Here is a 23,020-nt window from a genome sequence, read left to right on the forward strand (position 1 = left end):
CAGGGTCGACGAGCCACAAATTGGTCCACATGCCTATGCGGAGTACACCGGGAGACAATTCATGTCGAGACGAAGTGGTACTACTACTAATCTTGGAAATTGGGTGTGTGGGATGACATCCCAAATAGTCAAAGGCAACGACGCCGGCGTAGGGTGACGGAACCGAGCCCGTAGTGTGAGCACTGAGCGGGAGACAGACGTGCGGCGGAACGCGGAACATACTCACCGACCAAATTGATAGAGAGTCAGTGGATATTCCTAGCCTTGGCCACTGTTCTCAAGAATCAAGATGATGAGCAGCCGCCAAGTTGGCGTCGCGATCGAACGCGTTCGCGTAGAACTAAATTGCCCCCCAGCGGGTCTCGGAGGGAAACAGCGCGGACATAAAGGACGGGCGGGGAAGGGAGGAGCGGGGCCAATGGAACACCACACGATTGGACAGGCAGCTGAACCAGACGGGCGGAACGACAGCTGACACGTCGTCTTCTCCTTCAAAACACACAGACTTGGAATCTCCCCCACCTCCAATTACGATGCCATGCATGCCCGTGTGCGCCCGTGTGAGTGGGCTCGTCAGCATCGGGGATTCGGGATCGTCTGCCTCACAAACGGGCACATCGCCAGCATCGGGGGGGTCGTTGGGTCTCGGACAAAGAAAACAACAGACTTCGACCCATGTACCTGCCGACTCCCGAGTAGCCATGGAGCACTGCGACCTCACATTTGTCACACCAAAAGAAAAAAGGGTGTGGCCACAGCACACTGTTTTGTGTGGTATGCCGTCTTGTATCCTACTTGGCGATAACATTCCCACTTACCTGCTCCCACCTCGGCATCATCTTCGTCTTCCATCTCAATCGGGTGCAGCAGCCACGATTGGCTGCACACACACCATCTCCCCTCCCTCCCAATGGAGAAGCGACTTCCATTCTTGCTGCCATCCCCGTCGACCGTCGTCGTCCACACCGATAAGAGCAATGACAAGCTCGCCTTTGCTCGCCAAAAACGCCGGCAAGTCGCCTCCGCCTGTGCCAATTGTCGGAGGCGCAAAGAAAAGTGCGATGACAAGCGCCCAACGTGTGGCGCCTGTGCCCGCAGAGGTGTCACTTGCAACAATGACATGAAGCAGGACGAGTCGGCCGGTGCTGTGGCCTTGAGGCATCGCAACGCCTCCCTCAAACTGGAGAATGAGCAGTTGCGGGACCTTTTCAAGTTACTGCACAGTCTGCCCGCTGAGGAAGGCCAGGAAGTCATTTCGAGACTCAAGGCTGCTGATGACCCCATTCAAGTCTTGCGCTCTGTTCAGGAGGCCAGCTTGCTGATCAACAATCCCAACTCATCGTCTTGTTCCGCTCTGTTGGACTCGAGGCTGGACCGCCTGGACCTTCTTGCGCTGCGCGAGAGCGCCATTCGGGTTGACGCAAAGCCGTGGACCGCAGTGGCCGGTGATGGCATAGTCTCGGAGCTCATCTCATCCTTTTTCAACTGGGACGACGCTCTTTACTTGCCATTTCTTGACAGGGAGGCGTTTGTGGAAGACATGAGGGCCCGAAATGTTGCCGCGGCCAAGTTTTGCACCCCGTTCCTGGTCAATGCCATCTGTGCAGCCAGATGTGTGAGTATGCAGCTCCGGCTGCTGTCCCTGTGAATCTGTGCGGATCAAGACTGATCCTGATGATTCTTTCACGCTTCAGTATACTTGTCGACGAACCAGAGCATTTAGTGGCATCAGCAAGAAGAATTTAGCGGACGACTTCTTCAACGAGGCCAAGAAGCTGCTCCATCTTGAGGGCGGCCGAGCCTCTATCCCGACTGTTCAAGGTCTCACATTACTTTTCTCCATAGCTTGTTTTCGAGGCACTGATAAACTTGGTGGTGTAAGTATGACTCGAGGGCTGACCAAGATGTCCAGACGCGGTTCGGCCGCAATTTTCTTCTCTCTCGTCCTCTCGAATCGAGAGAGGCATCTCCGCTCACACCCTGCAATGACGCACTAACGTCCAAACTAGTTATATCGTCTCTCGGCGTATGACATGTTTCACCAACTCGACGTCGATGCCATGTATGCGAAAATAGCACACGATCCCCTAGCCGCCCGTGACAGACGGGTCCTGTCCCGCCTAGCATGGGGTCTGTTTCTGTTTGAGAGGTTTGCCATTTTCTCACGTGTGCCATGTCAAGTTGACGGACTAACAATTGAAAGCATCGTCGGATACATGTATCTACAGCAGTCGTTGCTTCCGCCGCCTCAAATACCGCGGTGCTTCGAGCCACCGCCCTCTGCGAGTGATGGGCCAGTACCTAACATCGACCTCTTTGGTAACCAACACACTAGCGAGAGCCGATCGCCTCCATTTGTCACCGGCGCACTATTCCTAGCTTGTGAAATAACCGTTATGCTCTACGAATCGATGGACTGGAATTTCAGGTCCGAAAGTATATGGGGTACTGAGCAGGACCTCGATAAACGTAGAGATATGATTGAAAATGTGCGGCAATGGAGGGCAATGTTGCCCGAAAGCTTGCGAGATGACACCAACTTTGTCCCACAGACATGCTATCTTCGGTACACGATCCTCGAAGCCCCTAACCCCTTTTCAGGGGAAGGAGAAACCCCCCCCCCCCGCGCAAAGGAAATCTTGCTAACTACCTGTATAGGGCATACATGAACGAAGTTCTGTTTAGTATTCTTCGTCCCCTTCCCCCCCAAACCGAGATTGAACCTGGCTGGACCGTCAAAGCATTACAACTCAGCTTATGCCAGATCGACATCGACAACATGGAGCGTTTCGTCAAAGTCTTTACCTTACGCGACTACGCGTGCATCAATATCGCCGGGGCGTACAACTCCATACTTGTCCTTGTTTACCACCTGGGCGATGCCTGCGTGCACCAGCTGTTCGCCAAAGCCGCCTATCTTATCGGCGAGACGGGAGGCGACTACCCCATGTGCCGCTACATTCTGCAGGCTATCAAGGCAATCGCCTGGCAGGCGAAGACTTCGTTGCCGCAGATGGCCAAGAAGTACTTTGAGAATTTGGACCGCGCAGGACACACATTTAGGGACATCAGCTTTGCATTGCCTGAGGAGACTGGGAAGAAGACGTCGGCGGGGGCCCCCAGCCCAGATTCAAGGGGGAGGATATGGGCTCATTGTTGTTCAAGTGGAGTGCCATGTCTATCGAGTAGATCAAGTGTTCGGAGATGATAATTGCTGAACGAGGCTCCCAAGGGACTGTGCATGCTCGGGCGAGGGCCCAGCTGGAGAGAACAGTACACAAGCGTTACGGTAGGAGTTGGTCTATTTTTTCTCTCTCTCGATCCCGGACAAGATGTTTGCCGCGATCCTAAGAACACAATAACAATTGATGCATCGTTACTCATCAAAGCCACCCACGCACCCACCGGTACGGAGTAGTATATCCTGGTCCCCCCCTGGATGCGCCCACTCTACGTCCCCAGCCATGAGCAGCGGAACAGGTTGGCGTCCACACCGGCCTTTTCCCAAGTCCGGCCGACTTTGGCCAACGCCTCGGTCCAGGCGGAAAGGCGTTGAGCAACAGTGCACTTGCAGACGGGTTGGCCCAGGAAAGAAATGCCGCCTCCGCCGCCGCGAATCCAGTTCTGGACATCGGGCTGCAGATGCATGGAGCTGCTGGTGACTTCTGCCTTGGGCGTCGTCGGGTGGCAGACGCAGACCTCGTCGTCGTTCATGGTCCACGCCCACAGCACTACGGCCGCAGCCGACAGGGCCAGGTACATGATGGGATCGAAGGCGGGCGCCGACTGGTTGGGGCTCATGACCGGCAGGGACGATTCGTACGCAAACCACGTCTGCAGCGACGCGATGGCTGCCGTTCTGCCATCTGCCGACAGCGCCCATTCTTGCACCTTGAGCACGTTTTGCTGCCACGTCTGCGAGGCGGCCGTGGGCTCCATCTGCAGCGGTGCAGGGGAGAGGTAAATGTCCCGCAGGGTGTGAATGTCCGCGTGGAGATGGATCGTGAGCAGGAGGAGAAGCGGCCTGATGTTGGCGATGCACGAGTCCAGCCGGTTCGTCACTTCCTGTCGCCAGTCTGGTCCGCGCGACGAGTCGCACCCGAGGTAGCTTTGGAGGAGCGTCGCCGTGTAGCCCCCCACCACCAGGGGCTTCCGCGACTCGGCGACAATGGTCTCGAGCTGTTCCAGGGCGAGGTACAGCTGCTGGGATAGATCGGCCTTCTTCAACATGGCCATGTCTCGGTTGAGTGTCGACTCGTTCTTGAGCGACCGGATGTCGTTCCACATTCCGAGCAGGCACAGCTGAATGTCCTCTGGCAGGATCCCCGACGGCACCTCTTCGGGTCTCCTCACGTTCAATTGGGACATTTTGTAGTTGTCGCGGGACCATGGCTCACCGCGGCTGCGGTCGAAGAATACCATGATCCCGTACGAGTTCCACATGGCAAATGTTGATGATAACCCCAGCTCTAGTTCGTCGCGTCTTAGCAGAGGCGGGTGGCCGTATAAGAGAGACAAATAGGTATCTACTTTGAGTGCGCAAGTGGCAATTCTGAGTAGCAGGAGGGCGGCGTCAGTTCCGGGGTTTCGATTTTGTCTTTACGGCGGCTCGGGATCATACCTCTTCCAGCGCTCAGTTGTCCCGAATATATACGGCCTGAAGTCTCCAGGATGATGCGTAAGTCGTTGCGACTCGACAGCGTCCGCGTGCAAGCAACCATTCATTCGTAGAGCCGTGACCAGCAGGCTGAACAGCATGCGAGATTGCCTAATAATGTTGTCTCTCTGCGGGGATATCAGTCATCAGAGCAAGAGACACGAGTTTAGGGAGGCGGATGAGAAGCATCTGGTCACGGCGAGATGCCGGTAACTTGCGGTGGAGCAAATATGATGAGCTGGGCAAGTTCCAAGGAAATATCTCCGTGAACAGCAGGTGGATGCTGTAGCAGAAACGGCCAACACATAACACTTACTCCTGTCTCGAAGGCGAAAATAACATTGAGAAGTGAAAGCTGATAGAGGTTGGCTGGCCATGGATGCGTGGGGTCCAGATCGGACTGATTCTGGACAGTGTTAGAAGGACAGTGTCCTGATGCATGCACATGCATAAGCAAATTTGACATGTTCCTTACCAATTCTTTGTGAAGCTGCCGAACAAGGCAGTCGTGAATCTGTAGAATTTGGTCCTTCAACTTCACATCGCCATGCAGCCAAGAGTCGATCATGACAATTGTCGAAAGGACTTGAACAGAGTCGGTTGTCTCATTGATGACTGGGGCGTGGAGAATCGGCCATCGCGTGTGGAACGTCGATAAGTACGATTCGATCCGTGCTGTCAGCCACAGTCTTGGGATTGCCTGGGGCTCAGAGGGAGATGCCGGTGGCTGCTTTGTGAGGACCCTGAAGAGAATGTCGAGGCCTGTCGAACTGCCAAAATTCAAATGCTGATTTGCATCATGATCTTTGGCCTCTTCTATCTGAAGCAGGAAAGGGGCTTCGAGTGTCAACAGCTCGGGAGAGCCTGAGCCTGGTGAAGAGTTGGAGCCACCATCGCTCGACATGATGGGGAGTGGCTCGGCCTGAACAAGCCCATTTTTCTTGTGCGATTCGGGATTGCCTCGATTGTACGTGCACGGAACTCCTCTCTTTTCACACAACGAACACTGCACGCCGCCGCTACATCTCGTCTTGTTGGCGTGGCAGGTATCACAGGCCCTATCTCTGCGCGGCTCGTGCGACGCGGTAGCGCTATCATGAAGAGTAGCGTGTCGACGAAGCAGATCACTTGTGACTTGACGTTAGCGGGACGTCGGTTGGACGCTGGGACATTGTGCCATGTCAAGTCGGCAGGAATTCGAACAGCACCTACCTTCGCGTGAAAGATCGACCACAAACTCCGCAGCGAAATGACCTGCCGGTATGTGAAGCTTGATGTCTTCGCAGATGCTCCTTGCGGATGAAAGACTTGCCGCAATGACAAGTGTGGCGGCTCGGAGTTGTATCTGCCATGTGCCCGGAAGAAAGGGGGGGGGAGGGGGCCGAGACAGTCCCCAAGTCAGCGGTTGAAAACTGGAGGAACGCTGACGGCTAGTACTTGTGATGCTATGTGGCTGGCTCCCTTGACGCTGTCTCTCCCACCCGGCGGCTGTTCTGCAGGTGAGCGAGCCGAGATGTGAATCAGATACGGTATTGACGTTGATATGTGGAGATGAATGGCACCAGACTTTTTACGTCTAATCTGAGAAGTCAGCACCAAGTCGCAATTGAAATGGCCAGGGTTTCCAGAAGTTGGGCTTGATCCCATGCGGTCTCGATTTGATGTTGCGAGAGGGAGCGGGATTCGAAGCCTCTGGGAGGATTGCTTGGGTCTGCTGCGTCGAGTACTCTTACCAATTGAAGTGATGTGAAATGAAATCACATCAGGGTAAAATGTCAAGAGGAGAGTCAGCTGCATCAGCGTGTGTAATATCGCGCAGCAGACCGAATTGGACAACATCGTGAGAGCAAGAATAACACTGATGATGAACTGGAAGCTCATCTGTCAGTGTAGTTGACAAAGTCGGCATGGAAGTGGGATGGGTTCCGTACGCAAAAACGACGATCTAGCCGACAATTAGAAATCAGATCCCATATGTACCCGCACCGGATGTATGACTAGTGCACGAAACGGGCGAGTCATCAGGCCTCTGGCTCCATAGACGTACCCCACTCGTGGACTTATCGCCCCAAATAAAATGAGCCAAGAGCTTTTGCACGCCCAAGGAGTCAAGCACCCCAGTGCCGGTACGGCCAAACACAAGTCAGCCCATTGGGATAGTCTGCCTGATTAGGCATAGCATAGTATACTCCTTGGTGGTCTAGTTTTTCTTTCTTACTTAAGCCGCGACCACGACCTCGTCGGCATCCCACTTAGCATCACCTCGACTTCAATCGTCAACTGTCATCCGTCATCCGTCATCCGTCGATGGGTTGTTGTCATGCTGTCAATAATCTCAACCCGGCTCATGCCGATTTGCGATGCTTCGCCATGTTGATGCAATGTTGTGTAATCTAGCGGTGGGATGGCGTCCTCTCATCTGCAAATGGCTATATAATTCTCCTGGCGGTGCTCTTGTGCAACAGTTTCTCGCCAGCAATCACAGAAACACACGCACACACGCACACGCATCCATTCAAAACACTTCAACATATTCACAAAGCATTTTCTATGTGTATAAAAAATATCAAGTCCCTTCTCAAGCACTACTACATTCGACGCAAAGCCCAAAATAACTCCAACAGCGGCAAATCAACAATGTCGACCATCAAGAACGTCACCGTCGTTGGCGCCGCGGGAAACCTTGGCACCACTGTGTTCAAGAAGCTCGTCGACTCCGGCAAGTTCAACATCCAGGTTTTGAGACGGCCGGATTCCACCACTCAGTACCCGGCCGGCACAAAAGTCGTTGACGTCGACTTCTCATCTGTTGACGCTCTTGCTGCGGCGCTCAAGGGCCAAGATGCAGTGGTTTCGCTTTTGGGGGCCACATCTCTGGGCCTTCAGCGCCAGCTCATTGACGCCTCCATCAAATCCGGCGTCAAGAGATTCATCCCCTCCGAGTTTGGCAGTGATTTGAGCAATGCCAAGAACCGAACCCTCTTGCCGTTCCTCGAAAAGGTCAAGATACAGGACTACGTGGCCGAGAAGACCACGTCTTCTCCCCTCACGTACACGTACATTTACACTGGAGCCTTCTTGGACTGGGGCATCGAGAACAACTTCCTCCTGGATGTTTCAAACTACCAGCCTACCATCTTCAACGGCGGAAAGTCAGTCTTCAACGCTACTTCTCTGGACACCATTGGCAACGGCGTGGTAGGCGTGCTGAGCCACCCCGACGAAACCAAGAACAGGGCTGTGTACCTGGGTGACGTAAAGATCACACAGAATGACCTGCTGGCCATTGCAAAGAAGGTGGCTCCAAACAAGCCATGGGAGCCTAAGCACGCCACTCTGGATGAAGCCACTGCTGCAGCCGACAAGAGGCTGGCACAAGGAGTCGTGGATATGCAAACCATTGCACCATATCTGTTTCGATCTATTTTCGACCCCGAGCATGGCGGCGACTTCCAGAAGAATGACAACGAGCTCTTGGGCGTGCCCAAGAAGGATGAAAAGTTTATTGAGAAGGTATATGCCAAGAAGCTTGCCTAAAGGGCGCAACCAGGGCCGTGAATAATGAATATACCAGCACTACGTCCACCATAGAATAACTTGGAGTCAATAGATGAGAGAATAAAAACTCGTTGCGTTCAAGTTCCCTAGCACGTTCCCGAGCGCATATGTCGTGATTCCGGTCGTCAACCAGTGACACGGAAGAAGTAGAAAAGTGCCGAAACCCATCATCGACTGATTCCAACAGACGAAGGAGGCCGTATACGGTTGTGGTTGTGCGAGAAAGTATAACCAAAATCCTCGCCCTCGCCAACGTACATATACGCCAATTGTCAATGCAATGGAATCCTTGTTTCCCGTCGCAAATGATGACTCACTCCGGGACGTGACCCGGGATGTGACCAAGGATCTTGTTTCCCCCAGACAGACTTTGCCTCCACCACATCGGGGAAACTGGGACTCCACGCGGAGAAATCATCACCAACCAAAGTCACAATCAATCACAATATCATCCGAAAATCACAGACAACCGGTCCAGTATTTCTCCATCCAAGCGCCGCCGCTGATTGAAGCCGTGAAGCCGTGATGACAGGGCTGTCGGGCCGGGTCGAGCATCTGCCACGAAGTCCCACGATCCCAAGCATGCGCGGTAAATACCGCCGTGTCAGCCCGTCTGAGCCAGATCTCAATCGGTCCGATGGATAGTATTTCGGCATATTCCGTGCTCTCGAGCTCGTGCTGCATCGAGAGCTCTCTGGGAACCGCAGCTACTTATACCCGTGCGCCGGCAAGCAAGCGCTCCAGTTTCGAAACCGCCGCGTTGGCAGCGACTACGGAGGACTACGCAGCGCATAGCATCACAGCAGCTGGTTCCAACTCGCCATACCATGAAGAAGAGCTCCCTTCTTTTGGGCCACGCCATTGCGGCTCATACAGCGTTGGCACAACAAGTGTACGTGCCCGCAGAAGGTCCAGCACCACGACCGCAATGCAGCCGCTCAAAGACAAAAGAACCTCACCATTCCTATCGACCGTTTAGCTTCACGCTGACGGAAACCGTCCGATATGCGACACCCGTACCCGCCCCGACGGCTACAACGACGTACGCTCCTCCTCCCGGTGTCGTGTCTACCCTGGTCACTCCTTTGTCGTATACAACATGGGGCGACTGGGATCCCAATGGTCCCGTGGAGGCAAACGATGCCAACGATACATATGGTCGGGCTGCCTGGAGTGCTCTTTGGCAACATGCCAACCCGCCAAGCTTTACGGAAACGGCGTTATACAGCACCACGGTCTCCCCAACACCCGTTCCTACCAGTGAATTGGTGCTGCCTCCTCCAGACTACTTCGGGCCTACAGACTGCTACAACTTCCCGGCAGGCTTTTCCTTTGGCGTGGCCAGCTCCGCCGGTCAGATCGAAGGTGCCGCCGCCCGTGAGGGCAAATCCCCATCTTCCATGGACATTCTGGTCCAGGATTCTCGGGCAAAGCCGTACACGGCCAATGAACACTACTATCTCTACAAGCAGGACATTGAGCGCGTGGCAGCAATGGGGGTCAAGTACTTCTCCTTTAGTCTCGCCTGGACTCGAATCCTGCCGTTTGCCTTGCCAGGGACTCCCGTCAACAAACAAGGCATTGATCACTACAACGACGTCATCAACTTCATTCTGGAAAAGGGCATGCTTCCGGTCGTCACTCTGCTCCACTTTGACACGCCTCTCCAGTTCTACGGCAGCAATCTGACAACGGCAGCGGACAAGCCCGAGATTGGATACATGAATGGTGCGTACCAGAACGAGTCCTTCCCGGATGCTTTTGTTCACTACGCCAAGATCGCCATGACACATTACGGCGACAGAGTCCCCATCTGGTTCACTTTTAATGAGCCTCTTCTCCACGCACAAAATGCCAAGTCCATTGACCACGCCATCAAGTCCCATGCCCGAGTCTACCACTTCTACAAGGAGGAGCTCAAAGGGACGGGCCGCGTCTCCATCAAGTTGAACAACAACTTTGGTGTGCCGCGACGTCCAAACAGCGAGGCGGATGTATACGCGGCCAATCACTTCAACTCAATCCAACTTGGGCCATTCTGGAATCCCATCCACCTTGGGGAAGATTACCCCGAATCGTTCAAAAAAACCTGGCCCGATTACATCCCCCTAAGCAAAGAGGATTTGCGATATATTCATGGCACATCAGACTTCCTTGCCATCTCTCCATATACCGCAACCGTCGTGGCTCCCCCGCTTCCCGAGGACTCCAACAGCATCCTAGAATGTGCGGCCGACCCGAAGTCGACGTTCCGCCCGTACTGTGTCAGTAAAAGCATGGGCAACGTATACGGATGGGAAATTGGATACCGTTCCCAGTCCTTTCCCTACATCACCCCCACATACTTGCGAAGCTATCTCAATTATGTGTACAACACGTGGAAGGCCCCCATTGTCATAGCTGAGTTTGGGTTTCCCGTCTATGCAGAGTCACAAAAGGAACTGCCTGATCAGTTGTCGGACTCTCCTCGGAGCACCTACTACCTGAGCTGCATGTCCGAGGTCCTCAAGTCCATCTGGGAAGATGGCGTGGAGGTAGTTGGTGCATATGCCTGGTCCTTCGCAGACACCTGGGAGTTTGGCAGCTACGACCCCCAGTTCGGATTGCAGGTGGTGAATCGCACGACGCAGACCAGGCGTTTCAAGAAGAGCTTCTTTGATCTGGTTGATTTCATGCGAGCCAGGGGAGCATAAGGCTGGCCGTGCTGGCTCCATGTTGCGCTACGCGGAGCTGGCTGGCGGTCGACAAAGCCGCAACCGCCTGACCAAAGCTGCGATGCAGAAAGGTCGCAGCTACCACGATGCCCTCATGGGCCACTTGTTGTCCACTTGTTTCTGTCAGAAACCAAGTTTTCCAAGGGGCAAGGCACTAAATTTGCTGAGCAAAATTGTGAAACGAGACCCGGCTAGCTAGTTGCGTGCTGGCTCCGAGGGAGCTATAGGGCCACGAGAAGGGCACATCGGTCTGCGAGAACACGAGGTCAGGGATGAATCAGTCGTTACCCCATCCCAACTAGCTACGAGTTCGTCCGAGGCTCTCCTCCGTGTCTCTCCACATACTCTGCTGTTGCCAACCCAACTAACTTACACATGTGGGCCTTTGTGCTTCGATGCCCACGCCCACGAGTGACCTCCGAGGGCATCGTGTAGTGGCCCCAAGGTCCGCGTACCAGCTATATGCTACATATGCACCGACACGATTCCACTGGATTCTAGGGCCTCCCCAGACTGCTGCTGCTAGTGACGAATTTTTCTGGCGCTAGGGAGACCCTCGCAGCAGGCTGTTTTTAGTCATGTGTAGCCAAAGACTTGGTGAAAATGATGGAAATTTCAATAGAAGCCACACTCTTCTAGTTTAGTTTGCTGCGTGGATCGGCTGGGAAGAGGTTGTCCTGCGCCACATTGATTTTAAGAATAATACCGAGTGTAGATGGACCGACTATAAGCTGGGCGGGCCCTCTTTGTGGCTGTGCCTTGTGATTGATTATCATGACCGCGTGGCTTGGCTATTGCTTGAGGGCTTCATCTTCCCATCTCTTCTTGCCTTGGCACCTTGTTTCGCGCATCACGACGCCTTCCTGCAGCCCCTTGCTCAATCGCCTCGTGGTTCCGACCGACACGGGGGACCCTTTGCCTTTTTCGACGGGCCGCTTGCAAGGGGCTTCGGCTAAGGCTTGCGTGCCTAGTCTCACCACCACCTGGGCGTCTTGTCTTTTTTTTCGCACGGTGTTTGGAGGGCAATGGCACGGCGTACGTACAGTACAAGTACAGTCTTTGGCCACGCCGCGCCACGCCACCTTCGTATCACACGCTGTTGGGGGTGTCGATTCTTGTCTTGGGGCAGGCGGGCGGGCAGACTCAAGTTGGGGCATCTCACGTCTAAACTTGACATGGGGAATGACGAAGCCTACACCGCTGAGAATTCGTAGATTGATGCAGAAAGTAGCCCAACAGGTAGTCCCGGAAGCGGTCCAGAAGTAGCCCCCCCAAAGAAGTACATGAAGTAGTACACCAAGTAATACATCAAGAAGTACAAGAAGTAGTACAAAAATGGTGCAAAAGTAGTACATGAAGTCGTACAGGAAGTAGCACACGGGAAGGTGTCTGTATCCAAAAACACTCTGAGCTTTCGGAAAGTCCAGCCCAGGTTTAGCCCTGTTTCTCCTCAACACGTACGAGATGCCAAATGGCTTTTTGTGGCGTCTTCTGGATCAGCTCGACCGACTTGATTCCTGCCTTGTCCCGAAGGACTCCATCCGCCACGAGGTCCGTCATTGTGAGGCTCATGACCCGTCGCATTCCGCAGTCCTTCCTGACTGGGATCTTGAAGCACACAGCCCTTCGCGACTCGGAGTTGCGAGGAGGGATGGTCTTTGGGTACTGAAAGCTGGTGACTTTGATGTAGTCAGGGCTTGTGTCGTCCCATTCCATGATGTGGCCGGGGCAGCTGTCATCCTGGCGCGTCTTCCACCTAAGAATGCAGCTCTTGTCTGCAGTCACCTTGAGACTCGCGCCAGGGAATTCAATGGTGGCCTTGCTCTTGAAGATGGTAGAAATCCGCTGCTTGAACTTGTTGACGGCGACGGCCTCGACGTCTGAGGCTGGTGCGGTTGCGTCCATTTTTCGAAGAGGACGGTGGATAATGCGACAAGGTGAAAAATGAAAGACGAGCACAGGAAGGAGGGACCACGTTGAGGAGGTCGAGGTAAGGATGTATGCAGAACAGATAGAGATGACTTTGAGTGATGGTGAGGACCCAGCTGCGATATTGATGCTTTGAGAGGCTGACTGCGTGTCGAGATGCTCTCTGTAATGCCAGTACTTTGTGTTTGAAAGAAGAAATGTTTGGGAAGTGCTCTCAACGAGCGTCATGTCCTTGTTAAAGAAGTTGGAGCCCTCTCCATCAGCCGTCTTATATAAGCTCTGCAGTCCTAACAGTAACAGGCTGCACGGTCTGTAAATTACTATACAGCAGCGAAGCTAATGCCGGAGCAAACTTAGTCTATTGATGGTATCGAGGTATTTTGGTCTTAACTTTGACACCGTCCGTTTAGATTGTGATGGAGCAGATGGAACAGTGCTAGTTCGCGTATCCGCGACAGGTCGGGGCAAAATTTTCCTGTGCCTAGCCGTCTCCAGCCAAGAATATTGCGAAGCCGGCGTGTCAGTTCATTGCATGCGCTCTGTTGGCTACGTACTGGATGCTCGTGATTGTTTCGCCGTCGCTCTTGCCGATTTTCCGCAGCTCATTGAGCCAAAAGCTTGATCTGGCGATATGTAATCGCTCCAAGTAGAAGACGGCGCTTTGGCCCTGATCACGGCCTCTTGCAATATCCTTCTCGTACTGGTCAAATATCTTACATGATTCTTTATCAACGTTATCAAGACTCGCCAGAGGTGTCAGAATAATTGTCGTCTCCGGAGAAGCCAGTCGTCCTTTGCTCAGTTGTGTCTTGTCTCTCGCTCTGGGTGGTGTCACTGATTCTCTACCAGGGTCAATCTCTGCAGCGTGACTAGCGGGTCTCAACTTTTCGTGTGTACTCTTGACAAGCGTAGAAAATGGGAGGTTCCTGCGCCGTGGCATGATCTGCTGGAGGGTTGCTATTGGGCTTGAGTCGGAGCTAGCAGAGAAAGTGCCGCGCGTACTGTCTGAGAAGATTCCACCTGTAGACGCGCTGGCATTCCGTTGAACCTTGAGGGATGATGAGGGAAACCTGAGCTCGGTCTTCTTCTGCGCTTCAGACTTGGATGACGAGAATGAACGTGTGAAGTAGCGATGACTATGCCGCGGTTGTGGTTCGGGGGCGGTGTAAGTCGTTTTCAGACGCTTAGATTCGCTTTGATGTTGCTGTTCTTGATCAACCATGTTCTTGAGCGGGGATCCAACATTTGGCTGGTTCAAGATGGCCTTTCTCTTTATCGAAAAAGCATTGTAGGGATTAAGATACGATAAGTCATGTGAGCCGAGGCTTTCCAGTAATGGATCGCCCTCGGCAACATTTCGTGATTTGGAGTCTTCACTAAGCCTCTGTAAACTCTCAAGTACCTCGTCAAAGATGTTTTCTCCCCAAGGCTTTCTTCTCGGGAAAGACAGAGGATCATCATGGCATAAAGACTTGGCTTGCGCAGTTAACACGGTCAACGATGTAGTAGAAAACGGGGATGTTTGGTTGGCACTACTAGCCTTTGCGAGCTCGAACTTAGGGTCAGTACTAGTATTGGTAGCGGCAGTACCAATACCCCTGTGCTGGATTATCTTGCTATCCTCAATCTTGAAGCCGGACTTTCGAAGAATGCACACGGAAATGAGAAAGTCTCGCTCCTCAGCAAACCATACACGGAGGGTATGGTTTCGGTTTGGTAGATTTACACAAAGCCTATGGTTTCCTCTGTCGACGCTTATCATTCCTTCAGTGCCCCTTGGATGGCTCAACAAGTCATTCAGTCGTAATGAAAGCTGAACAAGCGCGTCAGAACTTCCCGGACTCTGCATGCGATCAAGGACGAACCATTTGTCTTGTGCCAGTAGTAATGAGCAGCGAAAGAACACCACAATCCGAACCCAGTGACCTTTGCCCTTCTAGGCTCAGCTCCAGTGGCTCATTGAAATGCCTAGGGTCGTATGTTTCTTTTGCCGCGTCCATCTCGACCTCGACTAGCCGAAGTTGGCAGCCTAATGCTGGCGAAGCAAATCGAGCCATTTCGCAAGATTTGGGCGGCCGGTTGTGACTGTACAGTAGCCCGGCCTATGTGGAGAGTTTATCCTTGATAGAGGCGGTGCCATTGAATTGAATTTAAGTTGACACCACCACGTCGAGTTCGACTTGGAACGACCAAATAATAAGCTTGGTGGGATGTAGCATGGAGCAAAAGGAACCCTGCCGATTGGTGTCTGTTAGTGTATGTGTGGTCACGTGGTGATAAGATAGCATCTGCCAGCCTTGCATTTGGGCGCGGCAAGTCTCGCGCCAACACGTCTCCAATCCGCCGTCTGGAAGTTGTCGACTAAACGGCATCCCTCGTCTGGGCATTCTATCGCCTTTGCGATCCTTTCAAGATCACTGGTCGGCGAGCGCCGTACATAGGCAGTGGTTTGATGCGCTTGAACGCTGGTTGATTGCGCATCCATCCGCCGGACTTGAAGGAGGATCGCAAGCGAGCACACATCCGGACGCGCGATTTGTCGAGTCGTGACGCAACAGCCTGTACGACTACGTCGGTCGAAAACCCGACGAGAACGGACACGTTATTCACGGCTGATTTGGGACGACCAAACCGAAATGACTACTACGCCGCAAGAGGTGCCACTGCACTCCATTGAACGCACTCCCGAGTATGAGGAGTTTATGACCAAGCTCAAAGAATTTCACGAGAAGCGAGGCACCATTCTTGACCCCGAACCCAAGGTTGGCCTGATATATCTCGACCTGTACAAGGTATTCAATCACGTCGTCGCTAGTGGAGGCTACGATAAAATTTCCGAGGAAAAGTTGGCCTGGCGGCGTATCGCGGCTGAGTTGGGCTTGCATTCAAACAACGAAGCTTCCACGGCGTTTTCGCTAAAGGAAAAGTTTTACAAGAACCTGGCTGCTTACGAGATCAAGACAGTCCACAACAAAGAGCCACCTCCAAAGGAGATCTTGGAAGACGTCACGGCAAAGGGCGCCAGCTTACTGACGCGCACCCTTGAGAACTTCCGACCCAAGCGCGACAGCAACGTGAACGCTGGTGACTCCGCGGCATCCGGTGACGACGGCACGCCAACGCGTGAGCGCTCTGCTCCCGAAGCCCCTTCCAGCTCCCGAGCTTCTCGTGGTCTTCGAGAGGCCCCTCCACAGCGCGTTATCTTTCAGCCTGACACGGGACCCAGTCGTTCGACTCGACAGGCCGTCCAACAAAACGCTACTCAAAACGCTTCTCCAGCTCAAGGAAACGCACAGACAACACATCATCCGAACATGCCTCCAATGCCACCAGGTGGCCATCAGGGCCGCGGGCCTTCTATCATGCATCACCCATCAAACTCTGAAAACACCTCCAACATGGTGCTTTCGTACCAGCCAAAACATATGAAGCCTTTACAGCTTCGAGCTGTTGCCACTCCCAGTAGCGCTCCCAATGAGTTTCAGCGGCATCGGCTGCCTCACAGGCCGGTTCTCATTGATCCTACCAACCGTCAGCCAATGCAACCAGGCAGTAAGTGACAGCAACCCCAAACACGGACTGTTGTTAGCTTGTCGATTCTAATGATCAAATGACGTAGCTGGCTTCGATGGACCCAACATCTATACCCGTTGCCTTAATGCTCTACGATCTGGTGTTCCGAGTGAGCAGGCTTTTGCACTAAACCACCTCGTCAAGATATCTTTCGAACGTGGTGACAAATATCGCTTCGACGCTTTCCCCGGCCTTGCAGAGGGGCTAGTTGAAAAGGGTCTTGAAGTTGGCAGCCTGTTTTATCACGTTTGCTGGACCGTATCATGGGATCCATACGCGGACCCCGGTGGCATTGGCTCACTGGACGGCAACAATGGGACCCCGGATATCCTCAACCGCATTGCCAACTTGGTAGAGAAGGACTTGCCAGATGCTCTTCAAACTGAAGCATTTACAGACCAAATGGTGTTGATCACAGAAGCTGTTCTAACGCTCCGCAACATGGTGACACTGCCTGAAAACGCGGTGAACATGTCCGACTTCTACCCCATCAAAGACCTGATTTGTATTATCGTGCATTTACCCCCTAAAGATTCCCTAACCGAGCTGAAGCACATGGCGTTGGACATTGCTGAGCAGATCACACCATTCATGGTTCTCGAGTCCGACGATCCATTGTACAAGACCTTGTTAGAACAGCTGGCATCTGACGACCGCGGTACAATTTTAACTTCCCTGCGGGCTTTGGCCCGCATCTCGATGAACCTTGAAGCCACGAACAAGCTTGGCGATGTGCCCGCAGAGCCCCTCGAGCGCATTACAAACTGGTTGCTCCTCAATGACGATGAGTTGATGGATGCCTGCCTGGATCTACTTTACCAATACACTGCTGTTGTCGCCAATGTGGACAATCTTATCCGGTCAACGACTCCAGAGAACCTGGTCGAACATCTGGTGCGGCTCTTGGCGCATGGAGCCAGAAAAGTCCACCGCGAGTTTATTCTCATTCCCGAGCAAAAGCTCCCAGCTCGAGACGACATTGCACCGATGCCAGAAGATTTGTTGCAGCAGATGGTCAAGCTAGAGGAGCCCGATCGAGTCCACAAGTGGGTGAAATGCTTCTTCGAAGAGGATAATGACTCTTTCGTCACACAACTAGCCGCTTGGCAAGCCTACCAGTCCGCCTTTGTTGGTCCCCTGAAGGCTGTCGGCCAGCCCATGATTACTCCGGCAGACTTCATTCGGAACAGCACTTCCGTGTACAAGGATTCCAACGCGCAAGTCCTCCGGGAACCTGGCGAGCCACAGCAGAAGTTCATCATTCACGGGATTCGCGCTAGGCCTCGCCCGTTGAACTTTGAAGATAAAGAATACGTGCGCTGCCTGTGGGCTACCAACTCGGAAAAGCGAAACGAAAAGTGCGGGCAGTTTTTCCTCAAGCCGGAGCAGATGTGGAACCACATCATGACAAAACACCTCGACGAGCAAGCCAACGAGGATGGGCAGTTTTGCAACAAGGAGAGGAAGTTTTTATGTACCTGGGGGGAGTGTTGTAAATATGCTACACCGACGAAGCTGCACTTGCACGACTTTGCGCGCCATGTCAACACTCACATCATGGCTGCCGCTCCTATCGACACGAACTCTTCTCAGAGACCGTGGGTCGTGCCGGCAAAGACAATGGCGGTTACATACGAAGAGACGATTACGGTTCGGGATGAGAGAAACCCCAACTTGCCTCCTCAGGCTGCTGGCATCCCCCTCAGCGCTGTTCTAGTACTACGTAATATTGCGCGAAACGTTGTCAAGACCGAAGCAGAGGAGGAATTGCTCAAGACGCGACAGTCCAGCAGCTCGGAAAGAGGTGGGTGGAATGAGAGGCTGTTCCGGGCTGTATTGCCTCGTCTATTTGAGGTTCTGGCCGAGAATCGAGCTTTGGTAAGTCATGTTGATCTGCATCGTCGCTGATTCGCGCGGAAATGCTGGGTAGTCGACACTAACAACAAGCAGAGTCCGTATATCGCGTCTCTTCTCGACTTGATCCGTCCTCAAACGCAGCTTGAGGATGAAGATGAATACTGACGATGACAGTCGATCCCATGCAATGATATTTTTTCTTATGTGCAGGTTGTCAGGGGCTCAACAGGGGAAAGTATGTACATCCTCCCAGTGTGCGTTTTTCGGTACAGGAGAGGATGGGGAGTTTGGTTCTGCTTTGGTTTTGGGCGAGAAAGCATGTATAGAGAGTCATGCAGCATGGTTCTACGCGATGATATCCTACTCCGGCGCTCAGGGGCGTTGAAGGGGCCCCATGAGCATACGCAGGAAAGTTGGACGAAGTGGCCAGGCCACGTTGCTTGGAGGCTGTTTTGGTCCTCGGTAACGCGGTTATGGCAAGCCATGACAGCGTCACCTGGATGACGGGCAGAACAGTGGTCTGCGCCCATGTGCGCCCGCCAGGTTCTGGATACTGCTCGAGTTCGTCGAGTCTGTATGTAGGGCTGTGGGACAGGCGATAGGTCGAGGGCCGGTCAAAACGATGGAGTGCTGCATACTGCATACGGGGTAGTTGCGTGGCTGGTTGCCCTGCCGGCAATTCTTGACGCAAACAAATGACAAACGGGCCTGGTTGGTCAATGCTTGCTCACTCTCCACGCATCCATAACTGTGGCGTTGGTGGGCTGAGCGTTGTTGCGTCTTATTCTTTTCCTCTAGTATTCTCGACAGAGCGGAGCAGGACTTCCGGAAGATCTTGTGCATGACCACTCTGTTACATGTGGGTGTGACACCAACCCAGCTCCCAGCTCCCAGCTCCAGCTGCAGCTCCGGCTACAGCCGCCGAGCACTCCGTAGAAAGATGCGTTAATAATAGTATTACTCGTAGTCGGTACTTTTCCATGTCAATGCGCCGTGAGGTGGTGGAGACGAGGTTGCCTGTGCGAGTTGTGCTGAAAAGAGCCCAGAAGTCTGTGTCTCTAATCACGGCTCGAAACTGCTAGTCGGGTCAAAACCTTGGTCCATCAGCCGCGACTCACCAATACCAAGTAGAAACCTTGGCCCTGCCAATCAGAGGCTATCTACCTCGAGTGTGAGCTTGCTACGGCCCATAGTTTGCATGATAGGAGTCTTGGGGATAACTTCACGCGAAAAATCCCCGGCTTGGGGCCGCGAGAGACGTTGTCCTTTACAGACCGCCCACGGGGAGTGGGAGCAACCTCTTCTTGATACACACCACCGCAGTTACGTTTGGCGGCACCGCTGCTAGTCTGTGAACAAACGTCTTGAGCATTGTTTGGCTTGTGGTGGCTCATCTGCGCCGGTGTGCGAGATGCCAGCTCAGCTTGGACAGAGCTCTGCTAGTAAGTAGGTTAAAGTGCTCCTCCCGGCTCCGGCGGTGTACCAAATATTCCGGCGCATGGGGGCCCTGTATATCCGTGCTATTCTGATGCCGGCGTTGAAGTTGTCGTTGGCACCTTGACAATCTCACACGAACCGCCCTGGACCTGGCGGGCAACTTGGCGCAAGTAACTTGTGCAAGGTAGCAGCAGCCAGGCTTCTCCTTTCTGACTATCCCGGCCGTACATCCATGCGGTTGGTGAAGTGTCGGGCCAATTTCGTCGGCTGAACAAATCGGCTTCTTGTCGGTTGTCTCCCAGATAAAGGCGAAATGTCTCTACACGCGCCCTCGGCATTCAGTTCAGCGCCAAAGCGCTCCGTCCTCCGCAATGCCATGTACGAGATTCGGGCAACGTGGCTGGTCCGAGTTGACTTGTCATGGTTGTTGCACGACGGACCGGGGGAGAGAAAATTCAGCATGGCCACATGACCAGTTGTGAGATTGCCTCAACATCCCCTCCCCCAAGCTCAGGGCGCAGTGAGCCACGGTTGCATCCCCACGTTCCGACCCTCAGAGTCCCCATGGGCTCGGGAGACCAGGGGATAGCTTGGACCATCAAACGTGGCTTGTCGTCTTCGAATGGAAGAGCAGGAAATGGTCCGTGTCTTTCGGCTAAAAAGTGTCCCAAGTCATGGAGTGCCTTGGCCACTTCAGATTCCAGTCATTGTTGGGTCTGAATTTCTGAGATTGCAAAGAGAGTCCTCTTTCATGCCACCCCTCCCAGCCCTCGTTGACGCGCTCCGCGGTAGGTAGCCCCCATTTGTCGAGTCTAGACGGGCCTAGTAAGTAGTAATCGTGCCCGCCCCACTTTATGTGGTTCGGCTAGCAAAAGCCCTCACCACCAAAGGTGGTGCTCGACAGCAAGGCGGGCCGGACACCAAGGCGGGCCAATTTTCAACCTAATAACGCTATTAACCTCTTCGCCTATAATGTACACCCTTCTCGTCCCAAATTTCTACAGTACGACAGGGAGAGTGGCGAAAAAGGCATGTGGCGCCTGAAGCCAAGCGAGATCTTGCCCGACGAAAATGCGATTCGCGCCATGATCAAGCCTGAGGAGGTCAGTCTTCTGGATGCCATGCAGCTGGGAATCAAGGAGCTCGAGGACGCCGGCTACGATCCCCGAAATGCCAACATTGACGATGACGTCATGGACATGGATGCTGAAGAAGACGACGAGGATGAGGGCGGAAGCAAGGCGCCCAAGGGCGCCAAGAAGCCTGGCGAAAAGCAGGAAGAGACACTTGCCGACAAGATGGCACCTTGGAAAACTACAAAGGCCTTCATCGACGCCTGTGCGCAAAAGGCCATGCTCCAGCTGCACGGCGAGGGTGACCCGACTGGACACGGCCTCGGCTTCAGTTTCATCCGAACGTCCATGAAGGGAGGGTACATTGAGGCTGTTCAGGGCCCGTTGGCCACGTCGGCCGACGCCATGGAGCGTGAGAAGCGCGCTAACGGCGGCCACGCCTATAACGTCAAGAAGCAACAAGCAATGTACGAGGAGGGCATCAAGGAGATTTGGGAGAAGCAAAAGGCAACGCTGTCCGACGCCCGGGAGCACGACGACAAGGACGTGGCAGTCACGGAAGACGAGGATGATCGATTCAACGTTCACGCCGCCGCGACGCCGGCGCAATTCGACGACGGCACCAGCCAAATTAGTGGCTTCACATCGGCTAGTCGCCATGTCAAGAAAGCCATCCGCATCACGAGAGAGGTCCGCCTGCAGGACGGGTCGACGCAGACGCGAACCGAGGTCGTCCACGATCCCGTCGTCATCTCGCAGTATATGAAGCGGCGAACCGAGGCAGACTTGGAACTTAAGGAGTATGTACTCAAGACGATGCGATGCAGGCCCCGCGGGGAGGCCCCCCGGGTCTGGAAGCGGCTGCCGTCACGTGTCAGGGCGCTTCACAAGTGGGCGTGCCTGGGTCACACGCATCTCGGCCCCAAGAGACGACAAGTGCCGTCTCCAGGCGCTGTTGCCGACTACGTTGGGTTGGAGTTACGAGCACCTGCTTACGTCTACCTCTCCACAGCATCTACAGCTCCCGGCCTACGGGCAATGCCGACCATGACCGCCTTGCGGGCATTAGGTATGTGGATTGACGACCTGCCCTCGGGTCGCGCCAGAGACGGTGTGCTTACACGCAGCTCGATGCAGAATCAAAAAGGAACTCGAGAGACTCGAAAAGAACAAGGCCCGACGACAGGCCCGAGAGCAGCAAAAAGAGCTGCACCAAAAGGCCAGCGCTGGCGAGGCCGGATCACCCGGCGCCATGGTGGTCAACGGGTCAGCTTTCTTTCAAAGCATGGTAGTCGAATGACAGAAGCCTCACGGGAGAAGTGGTCGAACTTGCATACAGCTTGGACGGAGGGGGATGCCAATCTGATAGCAGTTACAGTGTGTCATAATGTGTGAGTAACTGCATTGTACAGCGTAGAGATGGCTTGATGCATGTTGGTGTTTTCTTTTTCTTTTTTTTTTGCCAAAGTGCGGGATTCCCACAGAAGCGAGTACATACCGAGTATTACTCCGTACCGGACGTAGCTTTGTACTTGCGCAGCTTCGGGTTCGGTACTCCGTCTTGTGGGCAGGAGCCACCTGCACGAATCTCCGGGCAAATACTGGGGTAGTTACCCACTGGGGCTGCATTCCCACATCGCAATGGCCATCATGAATTGCATTGCCTCACCGTTGGAAAGATTCATATTACACGGTCCATCACATCCGGGGTCAGGTAAGAGCAGCCAGCACTCTATTCCTCGCTTTTGTTGATTTTTCCCCGCCACCATGTGGTCTGGCAGCATCACACCGAGAGCCCCCAACTGCCTCTTGGTGCCCGAAGAGCCCCAGGCGCCGAGTGCTTGGTCCCCACCCAACTATTCCATATTCCCCATCTTCATGAACCATCAGGCCTACCGCTCAAGACTGTCGATCAGATGCGAGGCGGTAGGGCGTGGACATGGCACTAGTTCAAAGGCTTGAGCCGTTACTAACTGTTGGCATCTAGATTCCCAACAACTATAGCTCGTTCAAGCCATGTCGAGTCTGCCACTACCGTGTATAGCAGCTCTCCGAGGAAACCTGCACCGTCGTAAGAGCTGCTCGTGGTCCTAAAATTCCACTCGACATCTTCTCTGCTTTATACGCTATCGCTGGCCACTGTACACCATGTACAGCGTAGAAACGTGTACTGACATGCGCTGTGCAGTCAACAGTTTCGATGTCCAGCGTCATGCATCTTT

General features: G+C 53.7%; 8 protein-coding genes across 8 annotated transcripts; 5 read left to right on the forward strand and 3 right to left on the reverse strand.

Moving 5' to 3' along the window:
* Positions 1-910: 910 nt before the first annotated feature.
* Positions 911-3,208, forward strand: MAM_02834 (Zn(2)-C6 fungal-type DNA-binding domain protein; the record flags this gene model as incomplete). Its single annotated transcript, XM_040821633.1, has 5 exons — positions 911-1,615; positions 1,695-1,877; positions 2,010-2,149; positions 2,204-2,566; positions 2,659-3,208. 5 exons carry the CDS (start codon positions 911-913, stop codon positions 3,206-3,208), a joined length of 1,941 nt encoding a protein of 646 aa, XP_040680202.1.
* Positions 3,209-3,450: 242 nt separating this feature from the next.
* MAM_02835 (uncharacterized protein) lies at positions 3,451-5,561 on the reverse strand (the record flags this gene model as incomplete). The annotated part of the gene is made up of 4 exons (XM_040821634.1): positions 3,451-4,552; positions 4,622-4,785; positions 4,974-5,063; positions 5,133-5,561. The coding sequence occupies 4 exons, from the start codon at positions 5,559-5,561 to the stop codon at positions 3,451-3,453; spliced, it is 1,785 nt and encodes a 594-aa protein (XP_040680203.1).
* Positions 5,562-7,294: 1,733 nt separating this feature from the next.
* Positions 7,295-8,194, forward strand: MAM_02836 (NAD(P)-binding domain protein; the record flags this gene model as incomplete). The annotated part of the gene is made up of 1 exon (XM_040821635.1): positions 7,295-8,194. The coding sequence occupies one exon, from the start codon at positions 7,295-7,297 to the stop codon at positions 8,192-8,194; it is 900 nt and encodes a 299-aa protein (XP_040680204.1).
* An 848-nt stretch (positions 8,195-9,042) lies between these two features.
* On the forward strand, positions 9,043-10,908 carry MAM_02837 (glycoside hydrolase; the record flags this gene model as incomplete). The annotated part of the gene is made up of 1 exon (XM_040821636.1): positions 9,043-10,908. The coding sequence occupies one exon, from the start codon at positions 9,043-9,045 to the stop codon at positions 10,906-10,908; it is 1,866 nt and encodes a 621-aa protein (XP_040680205.1).
* A 1,455-nt stretch (positions 10,909-12,363) lies between these two features.
* Positions 12,364-12,834, reverse strand: MAM_02838 (uncharacterized protein; the record flags this gene model as incomplete). Its single annotated transcript, XM_040821637.1, has 1 exon — positions 12,364-12,834. One exon carries the CDS (start codon positions 12,832-12,834, stop codon positions 12,364-12,366), a length of 471 nt encoding a protein of 156 aa, XP_040680206.1.
* Positions 12,835-13,378: 544 nt separating this feature from the next.
* On the reverse strand, positions 13,379-14,915 carry MAM_02839 (uncharacterized protein; the record flags this gene model as incomplete). Its single annotated transcript, XM_040821638.1, has 2 exons — positions 13,379-14,671; positions 14,724-14,915. 2 exons carry the CDS (start codon positions 14,913-14,915, stop codon positions 13,379-13,381), a joined length of 1,485 nt encoding a protein of 494 aa, XP_040680207.1.
* A 579-nt stretch (positions 14,916-15,494) lies between these two features.
* MAM_02840 (RSC complex subunit Rsc9) lies at positions 15,495-18,453 on the forward strand (the record flags this gene model as incomplete). Its single annotated transcript, XM_040821639.1, has 3 exons — positions 15,495-16,410; positions 16,478-18,309; positions 18,382-18,453. The coding sequence occupies 3 exons, from the start codon at positions 15,495-15,497 to the stop codon at positions 18,451-18,453; spliced, it is 2,820 nt and encodes a 939-aa protein (XP_040680208.1).
* A 2,303-nt stretch (positions 18,454-20,756) lies between these two features.
* MAM_02841 (transcription factor TFIID complex subunit Taf111) lies at positions 20,757-22,098 on the forward strand (the record flags this gene model as incomplete). Its single annotated transcript, XM_040821640.1, has 2 exons — positions 20,757-21,867; positions 21,926-22,098. The coding sequence occupies 2 exons, from the start codon at positions 20,757-20,759 to the stop codon at positions 22,096-22,098; spliced, it is 1,284 nt and encodes a 427-aa protein (XP_040680209.1).
* Positions 22,099-23,020: the final 922 nt, after the last annotated feature.

The sequence above is a fragment of the Metarhizium album genome (genome assembly GCF_000804445.1).
Source record: "Metarhizium album ARSEF 1941 chromosome Unknown scaffold_5, whole genome shotgun sequence".
Taxonomy (NCBI): Eukaryota; Fungi; Ascomycota; class Sordariomycetes; order Hypocreales; family Clavicipitaceae; genus Metarhizium; species Metarhizium album.